Here is a 27,416-nt window from a genome sequence, read left to right as displayed (position 1 = left end):
TTTGTGGGATGCACATCCAGGGCACGAAGCTCCCGTTCCACCACATCCCAAAGATGCTCTATTGGGTTGAGATCTGGTGACTGTGGGGGCCATTTTAGTACAGTGAACTCATTGTCATGTTCAAGAAACCAATTTGAAATGATTCGAGCTTTGTGACATGGTGCATTATCCTGCTGGAAGTAGCCATCAGAGGATGGGTACATGGTGGTCATAAAGGGATGGACATGGTCAGAAACAATGCTCAGGTAGGCCGTGGCATTTAAACAATGCCCAATTGGCACTAAGGGGCCTAAAGTGTGCCAAGAAAACATCCCCCACACCATTACACCACCACCACCAGCCTGCACAGTGGTAACAAGGCATGATGGATCCATGTTCTCATTCTGTTTACGCCAATTTCTGACTACCATCTGAATCATACCTGTCAAGTTTTGGATTTGAAAATAAGGGAAATCCCCCCCCCCCCCCTCCTCTATATGAAGAGCATTTATTTAAAGGCTTATTTGTATATTTTCTGTTCATTTATCATTGCTTGTCTTTACATTTACATTTTATTTTCATTCCACACATTCTTTTCATTTCATATTGCTTTTCTTTTACAGATTTTCTTTTCATTTCACAAAACTTTTCTTTACTTTTAGTGAGTTATTGTACAAATTTGTTGCAGACTTTGCATTCGCGGTATTTACATGAGGATTTTGTTTTTTGGCAGGAGTGCCTTCCGTCTCTGTAGCGTCCATCATCTGTCTCTGTTTTTTTTTTTTTTTTTTTTTTTTCCCGCATTGTCACCATAGACTGTAAGGGTTTGTCACTCATCATCTGACCTCACACATTAACCTCGCGACAACTGCCACCTACAGTACCTTTTTGTTTTTTTGTTGTTTTTTTTTTTTTGAAATTTTCAAAATAGTAGGCTACTGCAGGTGGCAGTTATCGCGAAGCTACTGACAGACTCGTCAGATTAGGAATTTTTTTTTTTTTTTTTTTACTCCGCCCGTGCCCGGGTTAGCCTATTATTATTTTTTAATAACGCATGTTAAAAACCGGGAGATTTACGGGAAAATACTAATACGGGAGGACGGCGGGAAAGAAGGGTAAAATACGGGACTTTCCCGGCCAAAACGGGATACTTGACAGGTATGATCTGAATGTCTCAACAGAAATCGAGACTCATCAGACCAGGCAACATTTTTCCAGTCTTCAACTGTCCAATTTTGGTGAGCTCGTGCAAACTGTAGCCTCTTTTTCCTATTTGTAGTGGAGATGAGTGGTACCCGGTGGGGTCTTCTGCTGTTGTAGCCCATCCGCCTCAAGGTTGTGCTTGTTGTGGCTTCACAAATGCTTTGCTGCATACCTCGGTTGTAACGAGTGGTTATTTCAGTCAAAGTTGCTCTTCTATCAGCTTGAATCAGTCGGCCCATTCTCCTCTGACCTCTAGCATCAACAAGGCATTTTCGCCCACAGGACTGCCGCATACTGGATGTTTTTCCCTTTTCACACCATTCTTTGTAAACCCTAGAAATGGTTGTGCATGAAAATCCCAGTAACTGAGCAGATTGTGAAATACTCAGACCAGCCCGTCTGGCACCAACAACCATGCCACGCTCAAAATTGCTTAAATCACCTTTCTTTCCCATTCTGACATTCAGTTTGGAGTTCAGGAGATTGTCTTGACCAGGACCACACCCCTAAATGCATTGAAGCAACTGCCATGTGATTGGTTGATTAGATAATTGCATTAATGAGAAATTGAACAGGTGTTATAATAATCCTTTAGGTGAGTGTACATAAATATGATAATAGTGATATCTAAAAAATGTAATCTAATATTATATAGATAAACAATAATGTTGTTGTTGTTATTAGTATTATATTTAGAAATGATATTTTCTGACTGAGAGATGCGTTGGAGGTTGGATATGTTTGAAGAAATGGACAAGGACAATGAGTGGGTGGCGCTGATAGTGATGAGTGCTGGCCTTGATTCATTTGATATGGAAAACTGCCGAATGTTAATGAAATGGTCCACTACAACATTGTTCAGTCCTGCTAGAGGCACACGGGCGCTGAATGGAGGGTGTTTGGGGGAGGTATAGCATGTCATCTGGTTTTGATGTGTGTCAGTGTGTGTCTATGATGAAAAGAGGCCAAGGCTCTCTAAAGATCAGCTGTTGCTTTGAGATTTACAAGCAACACGGATGTTTCACACACACAGCAGTGTTACTGTATGTTTGACTGTGCACAGATCAGCCATGCTGTTTAATGGCATTCTTGTGTGTTCTAAAAGGATTACATTCAGCTAAAAAGGTATGTCATTTTCCAGAGCATTATATGAGTATACGTATTCATCATTCTGTTATTTCTGATGTCTCAGTTGTTGTCTGTCTATATTTCAGTAGAACTATGGAAGAGTTAATATTGACTAGTTCTGGAAAATGTATGTTTCTTGGTATTGCAGATATGATTTGTGTAAGAGTGTCTTTTCTCTGCTTGTCAGAGGCTATGGCCTCAGAGAAGCCGAATGGACAACAGGGGTCTTTAGAAGAAGACGTTGTGTCCCATCTCTCCTCTTTCAGACCCGTGCCACAGAGTCATGCATCCAGCGTCCCAAGCCTTTCCGTTGACTCCGGGACATATTCACTGGAGCGCTGCCATATGCTCGAGAGCTGTGAAGGTGATCTGATGCTTCAGTCTAATAAAGATAATCACAGTCATCTTACCTGTGACTTCTCATTACTTTCGATTTTCCTTCAGAGAGTGCTCTGTGTGATTGTGCCGAAACAAATGGCTTTTCAGAGGAAGAACTCCTGAACATTACTTTTGAAGCATGTGACACTACTGGCAAAGGTGAGACCTTCTCTTTCAGCAGTGCTATAGACAAGCTTGTTACACTACAAAATCTTATACACTACTGTTCAAAAGTTTGGGCTCTGTGTAACTTAAAAATATAGATTTTTATTTGGCAAGGGCGCATTGATCAAAAGCAGTGTTGGGGAAAAATACTTTTAAAAGTAATGAGTTACACTATTCTACTACTCCCTAATTGCATTACTTAGTTACTTTTTATGGAAAGTAATGCATTACATTACTTTTGCGTTACTTTTTTATCACCTGGTCTGGGCTTATTTGTTTGTTTTTAATAAAAAAAAATAATAGTAAAAAAAAAAGTTATATTGTTGGCAAATGTAAAGGCCATTTTACAACAAAAGTGAAATGAATAAGCCTCAGACTGAAGAAGATGCAAATTCACACCTGTACAGTAGAGGGCGCTGCTCAAACAAACCTCTCAGCTGTGCTGCCGTTCTGGGTCGCAGAAGAATATGACGCAGGGGAAGAAAGTTCTAATACTTCAGCAAAAAAAAGAATTAAACAAAAACATTTTTGCTCCCTTGTATGGCTGAATTGCATCATCAAAGGTCAGCAGCAAAGACTGTGGTTGATAAAGTGAGATTAAAGACATATTTGCACTATTTAACATAAATTATTGCAGGTTTGTGTAATATTCTGAGCACTGTTTTTATTCAAAGTAAACCTAAAAGTAGCTTGTCACATTACTTTACATTAAAATTAACTATAATGTAATTAGTTACCTTTTAGGGAGTAATGAAATATTGTAACAAATTACTTACTTAAATTACATGATTTTTTTTAAAGTAATTTTCCCCAACACTGACAAGTGAAAGGAAAGACATTTACATAATGTTTTAAATAAATGCTTTCTATTAATCAAATATTCCTGAAAAAAAGTATCATGATTTACACAAAAATATGAAGCAACTGTTTTCAACAATACTAATAAGAAATGTTTCTTGAGAGGTAAATCAGCATATTAGATTGATTAGGGGGGTCATGTGACACTGAAGACTGGAGTAATGATGCTGAAAATACAGATTTGATCACAGGAATACATTACATTTTTAAACAGAAAACAGTTCTTTTAAACAGTTATTCTCTGTTGCCTACAGGAGAGGTTCAGGCCTCCACCGTGGTGCAGTATCTCCAGGCCATGACTCTCCAAAGCTCCGGTCAAGACAAGCTGACCCATTTACGACATATGTTGGACCCAGAGAGCCAGGACCAGCCTGTTAGCAGACATGTGTTTCATGCCACCATGAGAGAGTGGATCAGCCAGTGCTGCCGAGACGGGTGAGAGACAGGTGAACGTGATCTCACCAAGTACCACACATCTTTGTTGATCCTGGAACAACTTTCCAAACAACCAATCAGATTTGAGGGACAAGTTTACAGTTTATGTCAAGTTTAGGCTTAGAACCAGGGTGAGGTGCTTCAACATCAGTGTTATTCACCTATTATGTCCCTCTGATTTTAGGGAAAAGTTACGGGATAGAGTAAGGACTGCATTTTGGGACAGGAATGTTATTGCAGGATCAACAAAATATGTTGATCCAGGAACATGTCTTACTTGGCAAAATCACGGTGACCGTGAGGATTACGAGCAAACACGATGCCAGGGTTGTGACTATATATATAATGTGATATTGCTAACTTTAAGTGTATAAACATTGAATTTCATGTACAGAACTCCTGAGGATAAAATCCAGGCAACAGGATCAGCCTTGAGACAATTATCTAGTAAGTGAAAAACTACCATTTAAAAAAAATATATATATGTGAAGTCTTCTATGCTCACCAAGGCTGTGTTTATTTGATCACTAAAAACAGTAATATTGTAAAATATATGATATTTTAAAATGTAGTTTATTCCTGTGATGCAAAGATGAATATTCAGCATCATTTCTCCAGTCTTCAGTGTCACACGATCCTTCAGAAACTACATGTTGAAATATTTTTGCAGTTTTTGCTGCTTAATATTTTTGTGGTACCCATGATACTGCATTCAATAGATTTGTTTTTTTAAAGAAATAAATACTTTTATTGAGCAAGCATTAAAGTGACAGTAAGGACACCTATAATATTGCGAAAGATACTATTTTAAATAAATGCTGTTCTTTTGAACTTTCTATTCAGCAAAGAATCCTGAAAATGTTGAAAACATGCTTTCTTTGCTGAATAGAAGGTTCAAAAGAACAGCATTTATTTGAAATAGAAATCTTTTGTGATATTATAGATGTATTTACTGTTAATATGTAACATTTGTAACTGTGACATTTGAAACTCATACTGTTCCTTAGGGACTGACTATCATCTTCCTTTAAACGAGGCCACGTTCACAGATGGAGCTGAATGTCATTGGTTAGTTCAGTCATTTCATTGCATCTTTTTACTCGTTTTGATTTGATCGGGTCTTCACGAGCATCTGCCATTTCAGCAGCAGTCTCTGATTCTGTCTGATTTCAGTGAGTCTGGAGATCTGTCAGCTTTAGTGTCTGAGCTCACACACACACAGCACAGGTTGAGTGAGCAGAACATCGGTCTGCTGAGGAGTGTTTCCCAGTGTGAGGACACCATCCTACAGCTCAGTCTCGAGGTGTCAGAGCTGCACACCAAACTGGCCAGGTATATCCACTCCAACATGCACCACAAAGCAGAGACCACTGGATCTCAGCATATGCATGTTAGATATGTGTGACCCTGGATCACGAAACCAGTCATAAGTCGCACGGGTATAGTTGAGGCAATAGCCAACAATACATTGTATGGGTCAAAATTATCGATTTTTCTTTTATGCCAAAAATCATTAGGATATTAAGTAAAGATCATGTTCCATGAAGATATTTTGTAAATTTCCTACCGTAAATATATAACACATTTATTTTTGTGAGTGAATGCAGCACAATCGCCAACATAAATGGACAACTTTAAAGGCGATTTTCTCAATGTTTAGTTTTTTTTGCACCCTCAGATTCCAGATTTCCAGATTTTCAATTGTTGTATCTCGGCCAAATATTGTCCTATCATAACAAACCATACGTCAATGGAAATGGATTTATGGCTGAGATACAACTATTGAAAATCTGGAATCTGAGGGTGCAAAAAAATCTAAACTTTGAGAAAATCGCCTTTAAAGTTGTGCATTTGTGTTCGCGATTTTGCTGCATCCACTCACAAAAATACATTTTTGATATATTTACGATAGGAATTTTTAAAAAATATCTTCATGGAACATGATCTTTACTTAGACTAATACGCTAATGATTTTTGGCCTAAAAGAAAAATGTATCATTTTGACCCATACAATGTATTGTTGGCTATTGCCACAAATATACCCGTGCGACTTATGACTGTTTATTGTGGTCCAGGGTCACACACACACACACACACACACACACACACACACATACATATATATACGTATATTCTCTACCGTTCAAAAGTTTGGGGTCAGTAAGATTTTTTAATGTTTTTAAAAGAAGTATCTTCTGCTCACCAAGGCTGCATTTATTTGATAAAAAACAATAAAAAAAAACAGTAATATTGTGAAATATTATGACAATTTAAAATAACTGTTTTCTATTTTAATATACACTGCTCAAAAAAATAAAGGGAACACTTTTTAATCAGAGAATAGAATCAAGTCAGTTAAACTCCTGGGATATTGATCTGGTCAGTTAAGTAACAGAGGGGGTTGGTAATCAGTTTCAGCTGCTTTAGTGTTAATGACATTAACAGCAGGTGCACTAGATGGGCAACAGTGAGACAACCCCCAAAACAGGAATGGTTTTACAGGTGGAGGCCACTGACATTTTTTCCCTACTCATCTTTTCGGACTGTTTTTCACCAGTTTTGTATTTGGCTAGGGTCAGTGTCCCTCAGATTCAGGATGGCTCATCAATACGTGCCATTGCCAGAAGGTTTGCTGTGTCTCCCAGCACAGTCTCAAGAGCATGGAGGAGATTCCAGGAAGACAGACAGCTACTCTAGGAGAGCTGGACAGGGCCGTAGAAGGTCCTTAACCCATCAGCAGGACCGGTATCTACTCCTTTGTGCGAGGAGGAACATGATGAGCACTGCCAGAGCCCTACAAAATGACCTCCAGCAGGCCACTGGTGTGAATGTCTCTGACCAAACAATCAGAAACAGACTTCATGAGGGTGGCCTGAGGGCCCGACGTCATCTAGTGGGCCCTGTGCTCACTGCCCAGCACCAGGGAGCTCGATTGGCATTTCCCATTGAACACCAGAATTGGCAGGTCCGCCACTGGTGCCCTGTGGTTTTCACAAATGAGAGCAGGTTCACCCTGAGCACGTGACAGACAGACAGGAAAGGGTCTGGAGAAGCCGTGGAGAATGTTATGCTGCCTGTAACATCGTTCAGCATGACCAGTTTGGTGGTGGGTCAGTGATGGTCTGGGGAGGCATATCCATGGAGGGACGCACAGACCTCTGCAGGCTAGACAATGGCACCCTGACTGCCATTAGGTATCGGGATGAAATCCTTGGATCCATTGTCAGACCCTATGCTGGTGCAGTGGGTCCTGGGTTCCTCCTGGTGCACAACAATGCCCGGCCTCATGTGGCGAGAGCATGCAGGCAGTTCCTCGAGGATGAAGGAATGATACCATTGAAGGGCCACCACGCTCACCTGACCTACATCCAATAGAACACCTCTGGGACATTGTGTTTCGGTCCATCTGACATCACCTGGTTGGACCTCAGACTGTCCAGGAGCTCAGTGATGCGCTGGTCCAGATCTGGGAGGAAATACCCCAGGACACCATCCGTCGTCTCATTAGGAGCATGCCCCGACGTTGTCAGGCATGCATACAAGCACGTGGGGGCCATACAAACTACTGAGTACCATTTTGAGTTGCTGCAATGAAATTTCAGCAAAATTGACAAGCCTGCTGCATCATTTTTTCACTTAGATTTCCGGGGTGTCTTTGAATTCAATCCTCTGTAGGTTGATCATTTTCATTTCCATCAAACGATGTGGCATCCTTTCGTTCATAACACATTACCCAGTCCATATTAGTATAGATATCCAGCATGATATTTTTCCCCATTGAGATCTTATGTGTTTTCAAAGTGTTCCTTTAATTTTTTTGAGCAGTGTATTTTAAACTGTAATTTATTCCTGTGATCAAAGCTGAATTTTCAGTATCATTACTCCAGTCTTCAGTGTCACATGATCCTTCAGAAATCATTCTAATATGATGATTTGATGCTCAAGAAACATTCATTATTATTATCAATGTTGAAAACAGTTATTTACAATTTTTTTCAAAATTCTTTGATGAATAGAAAGTTCAAAAGAACAGCATTTATTTAAAATAGAATATTTTCTAACATTATAAATGTCTTTACTGTAACTTTTGATCAGTTTAACTCATCCTTGATGAATAAAAGTATTGATTTATTTTATTTCTTTCCCCCAAAAATAAAATTAAAATTCTTACTGACCCCAAACTTTTGAACGGTAGTGTTTAATGTTACAAAAGCTTTAGATTTCAGATAAATGCTGTTCTTTTGAACTTTCTATTCATCATAGCATCATGAAATAAAAATGTAAATAACTGTTTTCAACATTGATAATAATCATAAATGTTTCTTGAGCATCAAATTTCTGAAGGGTCATGTGACACTGAAGACTGGAGTGATGATGCTGAAAATTCAGCTTTGATCACAGGAATAAATGACACTTTACTGTATATTCACATAGAAAACAGCTGTTTTAAATTGGAATAATATTTCACAATATTACTGTTTTTGTTTGTATATATATATATATATATATATAATCAACATAGTTGTACTCAATCAATCAATCAATCAATCAATCAATAGTAAACAATGTCATCAATATAATATAGTAAAAATGTTTACATGTATTCTTTTGTCTTGTTCAGTGCGCAGCTGTATGTGGCGCGAGCACGGTCCCTCTCTGAGGAGCTTGATGAAACCCAGTGTGCGCTGAGGGAGAGCCAGGACGAGGCCGCGAGAGCACAGGCCAGCAACTGTGTATTAGTATGAATCATTCATGCTCATGAACTTAATAATAATGATATGGTTTTAGAAATGACTATTCTTACGCAATAACTTGACATTTGTCTTTTAGATAAAGGGAAGTGAACGCTTGAAAGCTCTAATCCAAATAACTGAAGAAAAGGTATTGACTTTGTCTTTGATAAAATAATATATTGTGAAACAGGGCCGTTTCTATTTCACCAGTACTGGGGCACAGGACCCCATCAGAAAATGTGTCCATATTTTGATACTTTTATATATACGTTTATACATCATATAAAAACACAAACATATGGTTTTCTATCTTATAAAATATCCCTTTACTATTTCAGTTTGAGAAATAGTTGCAAACGAAACTGTCCGAATGAATCAAACTGAAACCTTTTTGCGAACACGTTTATTTAATGATCAGGTTAAAAAAGTGTGTATGGAAACCCATTTCCGCCACATAAGGGAGACAAAATCATACATTGGTAAATCTTAATGAAAAAATGTAATAACAAATTAGGAAATTATTAAGTCATAACATTATGATAAAAAGTTGTAATGTCTAAAAAAAGTCACAATTAAGACATTAAAAATGTGAAAATATTAGATAAAAGGCGAAATTCTCAAAGTCATAACATATTAAGTCAAATTATGAATTATATAAAAAAATCTAAATTATGATCCATTTTTTGTTATAATTTTGACTTTTTATGTCATAGTTTTTACTTTTTAAGTCATAATTTCAACTTTTTATCTCTTAAATATGATTAAGTATGTCATAATTTAGTCTTCTCAACTAAAATTATGATTTACAATAGTATGATTCTTTTCTGATGAGGTGGAAATGGGCTATATAAGAGATTCATTCACGAATAGTTCTGTTATTTATTTAGTCACAATATCTTCCACAGAGTGAAAAATTAACCCTTGAGAAGAACCTTGCTGAAGATCGAGTGAACAAACTCAGAAGAGAAAACTCTGAATTAAGGGTGAGAGAATCAATCAAGTGTGCAGTTACTTTACTGGCCACAGGGGGAGCTATATTAATACTCTCTGATGATGTTTACAGGGAAAATTAGAGGAATCTCATATGGAACTGGCTGTGAAAAACAGGGACCTTACAAAGGTGATATTAAACTTGGTGATGATTGATTTTAGTCCTAGAAACAGAGTTGAGTATTTGTGTCTTTCTTCATGGCATTTGTTGTTTATTTCACATAGAAAAACATCCTGCTGGAAAAGCTGAAGGACACTCACTATGAAAGTCACCAAATTATCGAGGTATTCCAATGTCGAGTCCATTTTGAACTATGTGAAATACTGGTTTGACTATTCAGTGATGGCGTTCTGTTGTCTGCTAATGCATCTGAAGGGCCTGCAGTCAGAGTTGATGAGACTACAGGAGCACTCACAGAAAGCACTCTTCAGGTAAACTCCACGGACGCAGCTCTTCGTCGCTCTGTTGTTTCATTTGCAGGAACATTCAGTAGGTGCTTGTGAAAAGCAGCAAAAACGAACCATTGTTTGTGCTCTAAATCAGGGGTTTTCAAACTGGTGTCTGGAAAAGTCTAGAGAAAAACTGTAAAAAATAAATAAATAAATAATAAGATTAAAAATAAGTATATAAATTAGATTAAAATAAATATAAAATGTGATTCAAATTAAGTCACATATTAAGTAGATTCAATTGGATTAGAATAAATAAAATTAAATAAACTAACAAATTAATACATTATTTATTAATAAAATAATTAATACATTTAATACATTAATCCCAAACCGCATGTTACAGTACCCCCTGGAAGGTAGCTTCCATATTTTGAGAGTCATACATAATTTTACTAGTCATTTTTCCCTGTGATAATAGTCAATAGAGTATTGAACATTTAATTGTGTGATAAAAAATTAACACAATCCTCTTACATAACATGTGTATGTATACATAGTTTTGTTTCATGGCTTTGTTAAACATTTTTTGGCAGGTTAAATAAATACCACTTCAGCTCTGATGGTCGACAGAGGACAGGTGTGACGAACCATCAGTCTCTTCAGCGTGAGATTCAGGATGCTCAACCGGTAATACTACATTAGTTCATTCACATACAGTAGTAAACTGCTTACAGTACGTTAACCCTCTGATGCATGAATTATTACATTCCTGAACTCTTAAATTATGCATCTTTAAAGTTACTCATCTGTTCACCCTAGTGGATAACTTGCATTTATTGTTATATATTATAAAGTATCTCTTACACAACTTAAGTACAACAATTGTTTTAAAATAACATGCTATGATTTTCCTTGAAAATACAGATTCTGTTAGCTGTTTAAAAGACTGAAGAAAGAAACCCTTGTGAAAAAGAAGCGTGCTTAAAAGGTGCATAGGCTACTTGAAATCTCAAGAATATATATTTATATATTTTTAAAACTACACGTGCTTGCAAATAATATAATATTAATGAAATATAAGGCAATGTAAAGAGAGAGTAGCCTACACTTGCACTAATATTTCTTAACACACTTATGTACACTTAAGTAATTATGAAAATTGCAAATAAAGATGTACTTGAGTGGGCCAAACGTTTTCTAAAGTTCAGCTAATTGTATTTAATATAACTTTAAACTATGATAGCCTGTAATTACTTTGCAATTTAGTGAAATATTACATTCAGTTCACACATAAGTATTCTTTACTCTAATAATTACTCTTTTAAAAAGTAGCCTATATTAAAGTTTACTTCTTTTTCACAAGGGAAGGCTGCAATAAGTTTCAATCCGCTTGTCTCTCTATCTGCGTTACATATTTTTGCCAGTAGGTGGCGATATGTGACTGCCTTAATGATCATATCCCTGTTATATAATCTGTTCAAAAGGGACTTATCCATTCAGAAACGAAGCAACTGAATAGATTGTTTTGTCTCAGCTTCGAACAGTTCTTGTTGGTGGCCCAAAAATAGACCAGAAATAGAAGGAACTAGGAATATGTCTTTAAAATGTAAGATACTTGACTTATTGTGTATTGAACTGTTGTTTAAAAGCAATATAAGTGAAATGTGACGTGAAGTATGGTAACCATACTCTGCATTTAACCCATCCAAGTTAGTGCACACACATTAGGAGTAGTGAACACACACACAGCAAACCATGGACACACTCCCCCGAAGCCATTTTTGCTGTGGCGCCTGAGGAGCGATTGGTGGTTAGACCTCAGTCATTTCCTGCAGGTATTGAGAATCAAACCTGCAACCTTCAGGTTACCAGTCTGACTCTCTAACCATTAGGCCATGACTTTCTCAGACAAACTTTGATGTTGGCTTGAGAAAGCCCTGACCTTGGAGCGGGATTCGAACTCGGGTCTGCCCACAGTGCTATTGCTCCGATATATCACAGCCATAATCGTGGCATTGGTCTGATTATCTAGTCGGACATACTGAACTTTCAAACAGAATCGTCCATGGTGGTTTCCATGCAGAATCTGTAAAAAAAAAGCCATTTGGTTTTAAACAGTTTTACATGTGGAAGGAAAATGGATGTGCTAGCTGTTTATGTCCTCTTCTACTTTTCTTTCAGTCCCAGAATGTGGCCATGGAGTTGATTTGCGGTTCTCTCAGCCAGATCTTACCCACCGTCCCCCAGAGAGGAGACATTCAGAACCTCCAAAAGATCAAGCCTGTAGAGATGTCCCATATCCTGCATGCACAACTCTCGGAGACTGTGAGAAACACACACACACACACACACACACACACACACACAACACCAACATCATATACTGCTGGGGTTTTCTCTCAAATTACTAAAGTAATAACAGTGAATGAAATATATTGTACAGTTTATTAATATTGTTATTCAATCATACCAGAATTTGGACCTTTTCTTATTTTGGGAGTTGTTGGTCAAGTCAAGTCACCTTTATTTATATAGCACTTTATATAATACAGATTGTTTCAAAGCAGCTTTACAGTGATAACAGGTGATAAAATAATGTGTTTTCGGCTGCTGTTCAGCTGAAGTCAGTTCAGTGTTGATTCAGATCTGTTGTAAAGATCATCAATTATTAAATTACGGTTAGATAATACATTTTATGGTTTCAGCCATAAAACAGTCCTGCAAAAATATAAAGTCATCGTCCAGCTCAGTTCAGCTCTCATACAACAGCGTCAGTGCCGTCAGTTAGTCACATTAAGAGTATAATCACCTGTCATTTTTGTGCATAATTACTGAAATTGTGTGACACTGGTTATACTTTACATTTTAAATATGCTTTTACAATTTATTAATTATAATTGTCATTTTCAAAATTATATAATTGTCCATTCTTGTAATATTATTTTTGCATTTATTTTAAATTTAATATTATTTTTACAATAGTATTATCAGTGATTGCATTTATTTGATATATTAAAAAGTGCACACACAGTAAAATATATATATTTTTAATATAATCTACTGGTGAAATCAGGCATTATGAGGACTATAGGCTACATGATATTCAATATTAAATATATATATATAGTATCATTAAACCTCTAGAAGCTTTTATTTCGTCCCACATGCTTTACATATAAATATAAAGGAGGTGTTCAATGGCTCGTTCATGTTAAAAAATATGTGGAAAAATGACAAAAATACAAGCTCTGTGAATAATGCAGAGTTTGCTTGATTTTTTGCTAATTTTGTGATTGCAAAATCCTGGAGGGACTGAATTACGTGTGTATATATACATTATGTCACAGGGGTGGTTGTATAAACACACATAAAGATGATGGCAAATAGGTAAGATTTAATAAATTCAATGAGTAATCCAAACAGGAACAGAGCAACATACAACACATCCACTAAAGACGACACTAAACGGATAGAGAACCGAACACACATACAGGTGATGTTGATGGTGATTGATGAGCGCACAGCTGAACATAATAAGTGTCTGTGATAACAAATGAATGATTAAGGCAGACGATGATGAAACACATAGAGTCCAAACAAACGTGATTGACAACATATGTGTTAACTAAAACTAAAACCATTAAAAAAAAAATTCTTGAATAAAATAAAATAAAATAAAATACACCCAAAAAATGACTTATTTTATTTCACCTAGTGTGCCAAGGAAACATTTCTCATTTGTATTTAATTTAACTTAATGTACTAAAATAGCTAAAACTAAAACAAAAGAAAGAAAATTATAGCCATATAAAAACTGATTAAAACGACATATAGCCTACACACAACCAAATGACTGAAAAAAAGTGATAATATTAATAAAACCTACAATATTATCTCAAAGATACTAGAACAACACTGTAATCTACCCTTAAAATGAACTGTTGTTCCAAACATGCTGTACTTTCTTTCTTTGTATTATCTGCTCTTCAGGACAAAGTTGGCAACAGTGCGAGTGAGAAGTTACAGAGACTCTCTCTCCAGGACCAACAACAGCATGGGAGATCAAGGCATCAGCTGGTGACACTGTAATACATCATTTTCATTATCCTCTGGCATCTTTTAAAGGGATGGTTCGGAGTAAAATCAACCTAGGGTCCTTTGCACCATGACCTCGAGCCAAACACCCCACCATAAGCCTTTTTTTTCCCTTGGTCGAACATTATTAAAATTAGAGCTTATTTAGAGATATCAGCCGAATGGCTTAGTGCAGGCGCTAATGGATCCAAGGATGTATCTTGTAAATTACCCCACTAATAATGCCCAGAATGGTACCAAACTTATACGGTAGTACAAATAGGTTCTGTACTCATAAAACGAGGCATTGGAAAGTTTGTAAGTACTACGGAGCCCCCCTAGTCCCACTTTGTCAAAACAATTAATTATAACTATCTCGTGGCCTCAAGATAGTAACTCGTGGCCTCAAGATAGTAACTCGTGGCCTCAAGATACTATCTCGTGGCCTCAAGATAGTATCTTGAGGCCACGAGTTACTAAATAAGCTCTAACTTTAATAATGTTCTTTAAAAAAAAAAGCTTCTGGGGGGGTGTTTGGCTCGAGATCATGGTGCAAAGGACCCTAGGTTGAAATTACTCCGAACCATCCCTTTAATGTTGCTTTGTGTTGCATGACATTGATGAACATGTTGTCCATCATGCTTTCCAGTCTAAAAGAGCTGGAGCTTCTTGAAGCTCCGCTGGCAGTGCGAGGACAGCATAAGGCCAAGCGTCAGACACAGGAGGCTCACATAGCGGCTGCCATCACCTGGTGGAGGGGTCAGACTGCCCGAGATCCACAAGAGGCTGTGGCACACATGCAGAAACAGATCCAAAGCCTGGAGGTCGATCGCACGAAAGATCAGGTGGAAGAGACGAAGCGTGGCGTGAGGGAGCTTCTCAAAGACCAGGGAACCAGCACACGGGAAGATGCTCAGATTCAGTTCAGAGATGTGGCTGTGATCACTGATTCATCAGTAGAAGAAGACCTGCTGAAGTCCCTGAGGAGAGTGGAGGACATGGTGAAGCACATGGGCAGCGAGAAGATGATGAAGGAGAGGATAGAGGCCATCAGCATGAGGGTGGAGAGAGCGTTAAGCAGAGCTGAAACCACTGAGAGTCAACTCAATGCCCTGGAGGACACACAGGTCTCTGCGAACACACAGGTGTGGGCTGACACAATTACTGGAATTTCCAAATGCATTTACACTGCCAGTCAAAAGTTTAGAATAATTCAGATTTTTGAAAAAGCTGCATTTATTTGATCGAAATTACAGTAAAAATAGTAATATTCTGAAATATTATTTAAAGTAACTGTTTTCTGTTTGAATATATTTTAAAATGTCATTCCTGTGATGCAAAGCGGTATTTTCCACATCAGAAATCATGTGCTGATTTGGTTATTATTGGTGCTTCATTATTAAGAAAAAATCTTATTATTATCAATGTTGAATTTTTTTTTACCTCTTAATATTTTTGTGGAAACTGTCATACATTTTTCAGGATTCTTTGATGAATATAGAAAAACAGCATTTATTTGAAATAATATATATATATATATATATATATATATATATATATATATATATATATATATATATAAATCTTTTGCATGATACATATAAATGTCTTTACTGCCACATTTGATCAGATTAATGTTGCTGAATAATAGTGTGCATATATATACTATATATATATATATATATATATATATATATATATATATATATATATATATATATATACACACACACACACACACACACACATTCAATATTTCTTACCCCAAACTTTTTAATGTATCACAGCTTACACAAAAATATTAGTCAGCAAAAACAGTTTGACAAAAACATTGATCATAAGAAATGTTTCATGAGCATCAGATCAGCATATTAGAATGATTTCTGAAGGATCATGTGACACTGAAGACTGGAGTAATGATGCTGAAAATTCAGCTTTGCATCACAGGAATAAATTACATTATAAAATATATTCAAACAGAAAACAGTTCTTTTAAATTTTAATAATATTTCACGATATTAAAGTTTTTACTGTATTTTTTATCAAATAAATGCAGCCTCGGTGAGCAGAAGAGACATTCCAAACTTTTGAATGGTGATTTATATTAGATGAAGTTTGTTACCTGCATACTATGGCTATAATTGATCTAACATGTTCTTTGTTTTGTTCTAGTCGTTATGTATGTCTCAGTCTGTGGCTAATGGAGTCCTGGATTGTAGCTCAGCTGACATCCCGTCCTTTTCCACACCACAGCCTCTCACTCAGGAAAGCGCCCTCACTCCATTTTCATCCAAAAACGGTATTGACTACTTCTGAAGATATCTTTGTCATACTTTGTATGTTGTTGTTCCACATGTGACATTGCAGAAATAGAAACAATTTCTAAAGGGGCTTTCGCACAAAAGCCGCTTTTTGGCGTGTTCGCACCGCAGGAACTGGGAATGGTTTTAGGATTTTAGATTATAATTTTAGATTTTCACATGGACAGTTGTAGGGACTAGCCACCCGGGCTGTCCCCTGAGAACAAAATGTCCCCCTAGGGCCATTTTTCTGGTCACTTACGTCCTGCCGCTCGGTTGTTGTGAGGGACTTTTATTTTGACGGCACTGAGAACGCCAGAGCCTGAGCACACAGCGCTCCCTCCGTCTTCATTAGTTTCTAATGTTTAACAGTCCTGTGTAATATGATATTAGATAGAACTGTTAAACACAGAAAGTAAACTGGACACTCAAGGGCATAAAAAATGGGACAAGCCTAAAATGGCTTAACACTAAGCTTTTTTTGTCTTAACCACAAATTTAACAAAAAATGTAAGCAAATGCACTACTTTTACACATATTTATATGAGAAGTATTCTATTTTTAATTCAGCCTGTGTAAAAGGATTTTTCAGTAGGACTCTGCTGGTTACATCATGATGCCAGTTGCGAAAAATGGCAGTCCTTATGAGTGAAACACTGAATTATTTAATCACTCATATCTTTTAAAACCACTAATTCATTCAGGAATTAACCATTTTTTTATGAGTGAGTCGTTGAATCTTTCACTCAACCGAGTTCATTCATTCAGCCTCTACTGTATGTTGTTTAGAGTCGCAGAACTATTCATTTTGCTTGGCCTTTCTTTGTTTTTCCAAATAGTTGACATGACAAAAATACATACAGTAACTGGCAAGATTGTGTATAAAATTTAAGATGCTCAATATCAAGTTTTTTAATTAACTGCTGAGTAAAAGCAATGTCACAGATTTGAGATTCGATTCATGATGAACACTGACTGGCAACAAACGGAAGTGCTAGAATAATGATAAGGCAATCTTGTTATCCATTGTTTGGAAACATTATTGTTAACTAAAAATAAAACTATTAAAAAAATCACTGAAATAAAGGTGAATAAAATATAATTTTTAGATGAAATATTTAAACTTAAATTAGAAATGAAGTTTATGTTGAATTAATGCTAAATATAAAAATAAAAAAGAAACTAATAAAGTTGGCAAGCACATAAAATTACTAAAATAAAAAAAATATATATATTCATATATAAATAAAACACAATTTTTTTTTTGTTAAACAGAAAATATTCTTACATAGAAGTGACACCATTATTACCTCATCAAGTACTTTTGAATTATTAATCCCATGTTTTCCTTATAAAAATTTTGCAGACAAATAAAAGGTGTTTACAGCACTTACAAAATGAGATGGGGTGTCTAAAAACAGAGAACAAGCAACACAACCGATCAACAGAAATAAATCATAAACCAACTCAACCTTACACTAGGCATCTGCTTTTTTAACTTAACTCAATGAGTTTTTCTTTATGTGTGGTATTTGTGTGTGTGTTCTCTCATGGTGTAACCTCCTTCCTGCTGTGTCTGTAGGGAGCTCTGTGGCGTTGGCCCAAGTGCAGATGCTGTTTCGAGTTGAAGGAAATACAGATTCTCAGTTCACACATGCGATAAGTGTAGACTGTTTGTGGAATAGCAAGTTGCTGTGCTTGTTTGCTCACTAAACAAAAGCAGATGTCTGTGTAAGTGTGTGTATATCTGAGACAAACACTGTCTTCACAAGCCTTTTCCCTCTGGATGATGAAAAGTGTTGCATTTGCTTATCAAATGAGTAGTGCGAAGTGAAGTGAAATATGCATGATATAATACGGCTGACCGTCTCGCATATGCTTTGTGTTTTATGGCTGATGTCGACTGTTTCATGGAGATAACACTGCGTGCCAGTGTGTTTCAAAAACAATCACACTCTCACAGCAAAAGATCACAATGCCATAAAATCTTTTGAATAAAATTGTTTTGATAAACCAAACTTTAAAGACAAGAGTCAGTGGTTCAACATTAAAAATATACACTACCGTTCCAAAGGTTTTGGGGTTGGTTGGTCTCTTCTGCAGTTGTTTGATCAAAAATACAGTAAAAGCAATAATATTGTGAAATATCATTACAATTTAAACTGTTTTCTATTGTAATATATTTTAATTTATTCCGGTGATGCAAAGCTGAATTTTCAGAATCACTCCAGTCTTCAGTGTCACATGATCCTTCAGAAATCATTCTAATGTATCAAGAAACATTTCTTAGTATTAAATAATGTTGAAAATGATAATATATTCATGAAAACCGTAATATAGTTTTTCTGTATTCTTTAGTGAAGATTCATAAGAACAGCATTTATTTGTAATAGAATTTATTTGTAATTTTGCTGTCATTTCTGGTCAATTTAATGCAGAATTTCTTTTTTTTTTTTCTTTTTTTTTTTTTTTACTGTAGTCACCTCAGACCGACCCATGCATGGAATCTCAATAAACCTGTGTGACTAGAAATGTTTCTAGATAAGTCATTTTGTACTCTATGCAATAAAGTAAAACAGGTTTGGAACAACACGAGGGTAAGTAAATGCTTGATTATCTATTAAAGGTAATCAGAGGATGTTTGTTTGGTTTTATAACTTGCAAATGTTTCAGCATGCTATAAAGCACGTACACAGAACTGAAGACTATTCTAGAGAAGTTTATAGCTGAGCGGCGCAATGCAAAGCATTTACTAGATTATTTCACCGTACAGAAAAGCCTGTTCCTCTGGGAGAGGATATTTGCATTTGGTGTTTAGCTGTTGTGGTATGGTTAAAAAAGTTCTGTGATCTTTAATGAAGTTCCTCTTTTTAGTTTTAGTTTCTTGGTCAGGTATTAAAGAATTGCACATTGATATTCATCCATCTAGCAGGCACTTGATCCAAAGCAACATTATACAATTAGATCAATTTGTTCATTCCCAGCACAAGCAAAAATATCATGCATTGCTGTAGTCATTGTCAACATATCAGTTCTCATCTCATCGCTGTACGTCACAGTCTTTAATAAAGATCCGAACAGCAGAATGAATGACGGTCAGTATTCATCATCCTCTCCTCACAACACTCTGAATAAATAACAGCTGCTGGAAGTCCTTCAGCTTGTTTTCTTCTCCTGAAGCACTAAAAGTGGAGATGTCCGTGATAATTGTTGAATGGAAGTGAAGGGGCTCGTTTAACCCAGGCAATGTATTATACACTTGGTTATTGCATTGACTGATTAGATGTTTTAAGATGAAAAACTCATAAATTATCGTTATTTGTAGAGCATCACTGAACCTTTTACGACTGCAAGACTGCTGTCCAACTGATGCACGCGTCTAAAGGAAGTGAAACAATGAGTCTGTGCCTCGCCAAGTGCTTCCAGTCAGAGGATCAAGCTCCTCATGTAAATGGTTGCCAGGTTATTGTTGCCCTTAGATATGGAGGCAGGGAGGGAGGGAGCGAGAGAGGCTGAAAGAAGTATTGAAAACTCTGCTGTCAATCAAGCGCTACGCCTCCTTTAGTGCGTCATGCTGTTAGATGGACGACTATTTAATGTGCATTTTAACACTTGTGCATTTGCATGACAGACCCGTGACTTGCAAATAAGCCTGGATCTCTTCAAACAGGTGGATGGCTTCTATACACGCGAGCAGAGGACCACAGCAACGAGGTAAAAAGAAAAAAAGCTCTTTATTTTTATTATATTGGTTTTCATTATTGTCTTTTCAGTTTTGACTGAGGTGTTTCACGTTAAATCTTGAAATATCCCAGAGTATCTCCACAGCAGATTACTTGTGTTTTTGTGTCATTTGCTGTGCTTGCTAAGGCAAACCTCACTGTTACCATGGGTAATACGGACAGGTTCAGGGGTTGTTTGTTAAACTCTGGATAAATGATACCAAAATGCTACCTAAAATCATGCTGATCATTGAAGATAGATTTTTATTATTATTTTTTTGCCATCCAGAGATATTGAACGAAGTGTCCGAGCCATATCTAGACTAGAGACCAAAATGTAATGCAGGCCTATTTTGACCGATTTCGACCAATTAGCAAACACTCAGAAATCCATAGTAACCTTAAAGCATTGTTGTGAATGACTGAATGTTCTTTACGGTTTAAACTTTTATCGCCAATGAATCACTTTTTCACTTGAATTTTAGGTTTTTCAGGGAATTATGGGGAATTTTTAAAATACAAATAGCTTGAGAATAAGAAACATGTATATTCATAAATGTTTATCCACAATGACTTTTCCAGGTCTAGAAACCACACTTGCCAGATAGCAATATGATGCCAGATAGCTGTTTTAGTTTGTTTTAAAGGCACAATATGTAAGTTTTTTTTTATTTATTATTAAAATATCCCCAAAACACTAAAACAATGTTATATGATTTGTTAACTTGTGTCCAATAATGTTTAAATCCAGAGAACTCAGCTATTTAACCAGTGTAACAGCCCATGTCATTGCGTTGCATGTCAATGACGCCACGTTAGCCTCGATTTCCGGTTTTACTATGGAAACACCGATTTGAAATATTATTTGTTTTATTAGACAGGTGAGCAACTGTTTGAATACCTTTATCGACATAAAACTAATTGTTATATAGCTCAACACTGTTAGTCTTATTGTTTGAATCTCTTGTTTTCTTGATTTATCCCGAGTACCATGTTTGTGTCACGAACTGCTCCGAGACAGGAAGGTTGAGGATCCAAATGCAGTTTTATTGAAAGGGTAATCCACAATTGTAGTCGAAAACAGGCAAAGGTCATAAACACCGGGTAATCAGTCCAAACAATAACAGGGTCAAAGGGGCACAGGCGAAAACAGAGGAAACCAAGAAAACCGGACAGAAGATCGGAAACTAGGAGAATGCTAGGAATTGCAGTGTAACACTAAACAAGACTTCGCAGGGAATGACAGAAAGAACCAGGCTTATATAGGGTGAGCAAACAAGAAGATGAGACACAGGTGAAAACAATGAGTGCTAATGAGTCCAGGCAGATAATTATGGGAGATGTAGTTTGTGAGGGAATGACAATAGTCTGATGTGGAGTGCCCTCTGGTGGCTCTCAAGGGCACTCCAGCTGGTGACCATTACAGCATGTCTCAGATACCCCTTTTCCACCAAAAAAAAAACTGGTTCTGAACTGGTGCTGGTTCAAAGTTGGTTCAACTTGCAAACCTTCTCAGAACCTGTTTGTTTTTCCACTGACTAGAAAGCCCAGCGAACGACGTTGTTACGTCACTGTGTACGTTGCCATATGTCTTAGCTTTCCCAACTTTAAGCATAACAATTACAATGGTGGACTACATCGCCTTTCTGCAAATGTTTCTCCTGGCTTTGTGATCCTATATTGGGGTCAGAAGAAGACGTTTAGAACACATTTGTGCTGCTCGTCTGGATTACTATAGACGGAGGTTACGTTCGAGAAGAAGTTCGACAATAACCCCGCCCCCAGCCCCCGACGTAAGCAAAAGAACGGTTCTAGTCCAGCAAAGAGTTGGTGCTGCTTTGGGACAAATTTTCCTGGCCGAGAACCGGTTCTTTGGCTGTCGAAACACAAAGAACTGGTTCGCGAGTAGGCACCGGCTCCAAACCGGCACCAGCACTGCCTTGGTGGAAAAGGAGTAAGAGACAATTCTGTTTAGTCAAATGGCTAACATAGCATAATCAAAAAGTGCTGACAGTAATACAGAATTTTCTCCACCATACAATATATTTAAAAATTAATTGCATGACATTTAGAAATTTTAATTCGTCAAGTAAAGTAACATGTATGAGTATTACTTCAGCACTCGTGGCTGTTTCATTAGAATGAAATACAATTATGTGAATTTAAGTGATTAAACGTAACAAAGTTCAAGTTCAGGGAAGAAGGAGGTGGAGATTATACATAACTTTAATTGTTAAATGAACAAGCAACGTTAAATGAAACGAAAGGATCGGCAGCAGCCGAATACAGCATATAAGCATAATAAAATGTAAAATGTCCCACGGCTCTCGGCCCCACCCTGCTTCATACCACAGTAATGTTAATAAAACTTTAATATATGAGCTCATGAACATGATTTCTGCCTATGACTCCCGTCGGTTGTGGAGGTGAAGGCAACAACTCCCATGATTCCACGCTCATTCACTGCATAATCAAGCTGCGCCTTTGTTATTGTTTTGAATAAGATACCTCTAGTGGAAACTTACATACTGTGCCTTTAATTAAATTAAAATGAGACAAAACATGATTTAAAGTGATCTTGATGCCCCCTTGGATCTTTTCTGAGGCCCCCTAGTTGGTCCCAGCTCCTTTTAGCAAACTGGCTTCATAAAAAAGTAAATAGTTTATCTTTTCTTGTTACTAATGAGAATGTTTTCTCTTATAATCATGGACTAATAAAAGTAGGACTCCAATATTAATTCTCTGGTAGATAAAATTCAAGACTTGCTTTAAGGAGGACACTGAGTCGTATCTAGGGACCGGAATATGAAGATCTGTGCCTTGGGCCGATAAGCAACCACTTAGAAACCACTCGAACACCCTCTAAACCAGCATGAGCATTTTAGCAACCACATAACAACACACAGGCAGCCATCCACAACATTACAGCATGACACCAATCTCACGTTTTCTTTAGAAAGCATAAAAATTTTGAATGTTTGAAGACTTTACCTTTACTTTATAATTTATTAATATTTTCTGTAGCTTTGTCAAAGCACTGAGTCTATGTTCTGTAAAGCAGCTGGTTTAATGCAGGTGGATGTCACACGATATTTGCATATTCACTTCCTCTGAAGTGTCATGTTTTTGCTGAAGTTCAGATGCTTCTTGTTAAACTTGTATGTGTGTTCATTAGTGGAAAGAATGTAGATTACAAGGTGCCGAAGACAAACCAGTTTCCTACTCATCCTTATAAAATTTAAGGAACTAAATCTAAATCAGAAAGAGGCAGCTGTCCAAAACACACAGGCTGAGAAGGACAGACTCATTCTTCAGCTGCAGCTCATTGGAGCATCAGGCGAACCGGCGCGCACACACACACACACACATACACATACACACTGCAGTAGCAGCCCGGAGAAGCATGAGAAGGCTTCTCCTTAAATGGTCAAAGCTCCCAGGAGTCACAGGAAGGCTGGTGCAGGGAAAAAAGTCAGGGAGAGGAAAAGAGAGAGGACGCTGACGATTGTGGAGCTTTGAGGAAAAATATCAACAGCACAAATACAAAGAGGGCTTTGAAGGAAATAGTGTGCTGTTGAGAGAGCATCTTTCACCACTGTTGGCCAATCAGGTAGAGTTTCAGCAAGTTTTTCTTTGCATGGATTGATTTGTTCTCTTGAGACAAGAGCTTGCGGCGGACACTTCCAGAGAGAAGCACTTTAAAGTACACAACATGGTTTCCTGGGAGGTGTGACATTATTTTTTGTATTAAAATGTGGAATCTGATGGCCTGAAATGCACTTTTATGATGTATAAATTGACACATTTTTATCATGTGTACAAAAAGTCTGAGACCACATTTAAAATCTGCCATTCAATCATCATCTAATTTAAACATGGGCATAAACTAAGTTTTAGATTTTGCACTATTTCTAGGTCACTTATTAAATATGCATATTTGTGTATTTGTGACATTGATCATGTGACTCCAGACGGTCAGATGTTCTTGTTTCCACTGAAGCTCAAGCTACTGATGCTTAAATCGTGCAGGACAACATGATCATCAGATTTTACACAAACTGTATGTCAGATTGCATGCTGCTGTCATTAAAGCTAAAAAATAAACCAAAAAAGGGGTAACCTTAATTTATTCCTGATCTAACCATTACATTTAGTTTTGTTGATTTAACCCGGTGTATTTAGGGTACGTTTACACGACAATGATTTCCTTCATTCATACTGACGACACTATTGTCGTAGTGTAAAAAAACACTACACACCTATGGACTTAACGCATAATACACATGCGCATGACGTCACCGTTTTTACTAATTCGTTTTTGTAGTTTACACGGAGACGATAACGGTATAGTTTTCAAAAAACTTGCGCTTTGAATCCCGTTTTCAAAAGTTAGCATTTTCATGCCCCCAAACATCCGTTGTCGTGTAAATAAACGGCTAAAACGCATAAAAAGTTTAACGTTTTTAGTTGAAAATAGTGTCATGTCCCCCCTTAGGATCATTCTTTGATGTAAAATATTGTTTTTTATTCAATATTCTCTTCAGTGTACAATATTCTAGAATTCGTGACAATTTTCTGATTCAACTTTTTACTTAAATTGTTACGCTGAAAGTGTATATTCAATTTTAAAAAAACTATATCCAAAATACCATTTCCACTAGTGGTCCCATACTTTTCACCCCATTGTACTCTTCACCATCTTTCTCAAAAGATGTTGCAAAGGTGAAATTCAGAAAATGGCCTTTATCAGTCCACGCTTTTCTTTTGTGCACCAAAAGAATTAAGAAATTTTCCCCAGTTCGTTGCTGTTCTTGGCAGGTTTTTGGTGATGCTCACCACAATCGCCTCTTTCTCAAATCTTTTACAGTGACTGTATAGCAACCACTTCCTCTTTCACGCAACCAAACGTTCAGCAAATCTGGCTCACTGTCTCTGTGTTACATAACCGGTGAAGGGAGCGGGGCAGAACATGCACTTTTCTCATGCAGCCGCGTCAGAGCTTTTGCCACGAGGTAACGCCGAGGTCATCAGGGCCCCGGAGAGACTTGCCACCGAGATGGCCTTCCATCCTCCCCAAAATTTGTAAGAGTTGAGCTCTTTGTGGTGACAGTCAAAGGTCAATTAAAAATAGAACCGGTCAGTGAGAAGAGAGCCTTCACTGACCACAGAGAGAGAGAGAAAGCTCACAAATAGACTCATGGCCAGCAGGAAATAATCAGGGTGATTCGATTACACTGCAATATTAATCTGCATGTCATGCTCGGCAGGGGAACGGCTCCTGGACTCCTGCTGTCTGGCCTTCCTGTATTTCAGTGACCGATGATCGCTGAAATCATTTAGAGTGCCCTATACCATCTCAGATTTACCCTATTTTTGTGATAGTCTTGGTTATTATGATATTGTTAAAGAGGTGAAAGCAAGGCTGACATTGAACCTGACCCTCTCTGGACACTATCATAAAAAAGTTTGGGGTGTTTTTGAAAGAAGCCTCTAATGCTCACCAAGGCTGCAAATATTATGATGCAATATTGTGAAATATTATTACAATTTAAACTGTTTTTTAATACATTTTAAAATGCAATTTATTCCTGTGATGCAAAGCTGAATTTGCAGCCGCCATTAGTGTCACATGATCCTTCATACACATTTCTTATTATCAATGTTGTGGTGCTGCAAATTCTTGTGGAAACCGTGATAAATATTTTTCAGGATTCATTGATGGATAGAGAAGTTAAGAGGAGCAGCAAATCTTTTTTTTTTTAACAATGCATGTCTTTGCTGTAACTTTTGATCAATGTAATGCATCTTAAAAGTATTAATTTCTTTCTTTCAATCATCATACTGACCCCAAACTTTTGATCAATGTAATGCATCTTAAAAGTAATAATTTCTTTCTTTCAATCATCATACTGACCCCAAACTTTTGAATGGTTGGGTAAAAATAGATAGTGGAGAGTGAAAAGTAATGACAGACGTTGCAGGCTGGACTTGAACCTGCATAATCCACATGACCACCAGAGCTCAACATGTCTGGAGAATGATGTGCAAGATGCCCCAGACAGCAACATAGTGTCGGCCCAGATCCGGACCACATCTGGGATTTCCGGCTGACACTATGTTGCTGTCTGGGTCTGATTTTATTGCTCAGAGTTTGCTATTTCATAGAAGGAGACATGATGTAGTTTTTTTATTTTCTTATATGTTAGCAGTACGGGTAATTCGTACATTTTTGCAGTAAGGATATAGAGTTATAAAATGATTGTGAATGGCACAAGAATTTATTGGAAATGTTTCAGTTTACATTGAGTTTTTGTTGCAGACTTAAAAATATTGGCAAATCTGAGCACGTTTGAGGCATTATTGAGATCTTTGCTGAAACGCTACAGGAGACACATGTAAGATTACTGGGATCTTTTTTCAGGAGAAAAAAAACTCAAGAGCCAGAATTTAAGAAAAAGTCTCCATTCAATCTCATTGCTATCTTAAAGAAACATTTGAGACCACATTTGGGATTTTTCTTTTCCTGTGAATAGGAAAAGATGACTGTGTGCTTTTGAAACTGTGAAACTCTCTTGTCAAGTATGTTTCATCGCGAAACATGATTCATTCCCATAAAAATCAAGCCAATATAAATCATCAGTACTGTGTAGATTGTGGAAAAGATTGTTTTGTGCATTTAAAACCTCTATCTCTTCCTCTCAGAACGAAGGAACATTCTCTAATTTTAGTCAAAGTGTTAAGGAAATCCTTTTTGATTTCATCACTTTTAAATGTCAATGATATTTTGAATGGCATTTTCTGATAAGATAATAAAACACAGAGTACAGCAGAACAGAGGAAAGATTCTTGAACTTCATCTGGCATAAAATCATCATTGAATATGTGTATATTGTGTGTTTTTTTTCCGTTAAGGTCAGCAAAAACCCAGGACTAGTTCAGGACTCTGGTTCACCATCTGAGCTTTGGCTGAAACGCACTGTCAGTGTTTGTTCTGAGCCCGTGTCTACAGGTAATATCTGAAAGCCATTACAATGTTCTGTCCTAACTGTGTATGTGTT

General features: G+C 37.0%; 1 protein-coding gene across 2 annotated transcripts in view; it reads left to right on the top strand.

The window, feature by feature from the left end:
- Nucleotides 1-2,630: 2,630 nt before the first annotated feature.
- Nucleotides 2,631-27,416, top strand: part of mrvi1 (murine retrovirus integration site 1 homolog) — a 59,986-nt gene continuing 35,200 nt past the window's right edge. For both annotated transcript variants that reach the window (XM_079865529.1, XM_079865528.1), the window contains exons 1-19: nucleotides 2,631-2,674; nucleotides 2,755-2,847; nucleotides 3,966-4,146; nucleotides 4,541-4,593; nucleotides 5,154-5,214; nucleotides 5,320-5,478; nucleotides 8,768-8,885; nucleotides 8,977-9,027; nucleotides 9,785-9,862; nucleotides 9,943-9,999; nucleotides 10,095-10,154; nucleotides 10,246-10,301; nucleotides 10,856-10,949; nucleotides 12,444-12,587; nucleotides 14,253-14,347; nucleotides 14,986-15,481; nucleotides 16,509-16,635; nucleotides 20,307-20,350; nucleotides 27,271-27,367. In XM_079865529.1, coding sequence (XP_079721655.1) covers nucleotides 2,656-2,674; nucleotides 2,755-2,847; nucleotides 3,966-4,146; nucleotides 4,541-4,593; nucleotides 5,154-5,214; nucleotides 5,320-5,478; nucleotides 8,768-8,885; nucleotides 8,977-9,027; nucleotides 9,785-9,862; nucleotides 9,943-9,999; nucleotides 10,095-10,154; nucleotides 10,246-10,301; nucleotides 10,856-10,949; nucleotides 12,444-12,587; nucleotides 14,253-14,347; nucleotides 14,986-15,481; nucleotides 16,509-16,635; nucleotides 20,307-20,350; nucleotides 27,271-27,367 — 2,083 coding nt within the window. In that variant the 5' untranslated portion in view covers nucleotides 2,631-2,655. The remainder of the gene's footprint in view (nucleotides 2,675-2,754; nucleotides 2,848-3,965; nucleotides 4,147-4,540; nucleotides 4,594-5,153; nucleotides 5,215-5,319; nucleotides 5,479-8,767; nucleotides 8,886-8,976; nucleotides 9,028-9,784; nucleotides 9,863-9,942; nucleotides 10,000-10,094; nucleotides 10,155-10,245; nucleotides 10,302-10,855; nucleotides 10,950-12,443; nucleotides 12,588-14,252; nucleotides 14,348-14,985; nucleotides 15,482-16,508; nucleotides 16,636-20,306; nucleotides 20,351-27,270; nucleotides 27,368-27,416) is intronic.

Source organism: Squalius cephalus, assembly GCF_949319135.1.
Source record: "Squalius cephalus genome assembly, chromosome: 3".
In the NCBI taxonomy this organism is placed as follows: Eukaryota; Metazoa; Chordata; class Actinopteri; order Cypriniformes; family Leuciscidae; genus Squalius; species Squalius cephalus.
The sequence above is the reverse complement of the archived record's forward strand: the minus strand, read 5'-3'. Positions and strand labels throughout refer to the sequence as shown.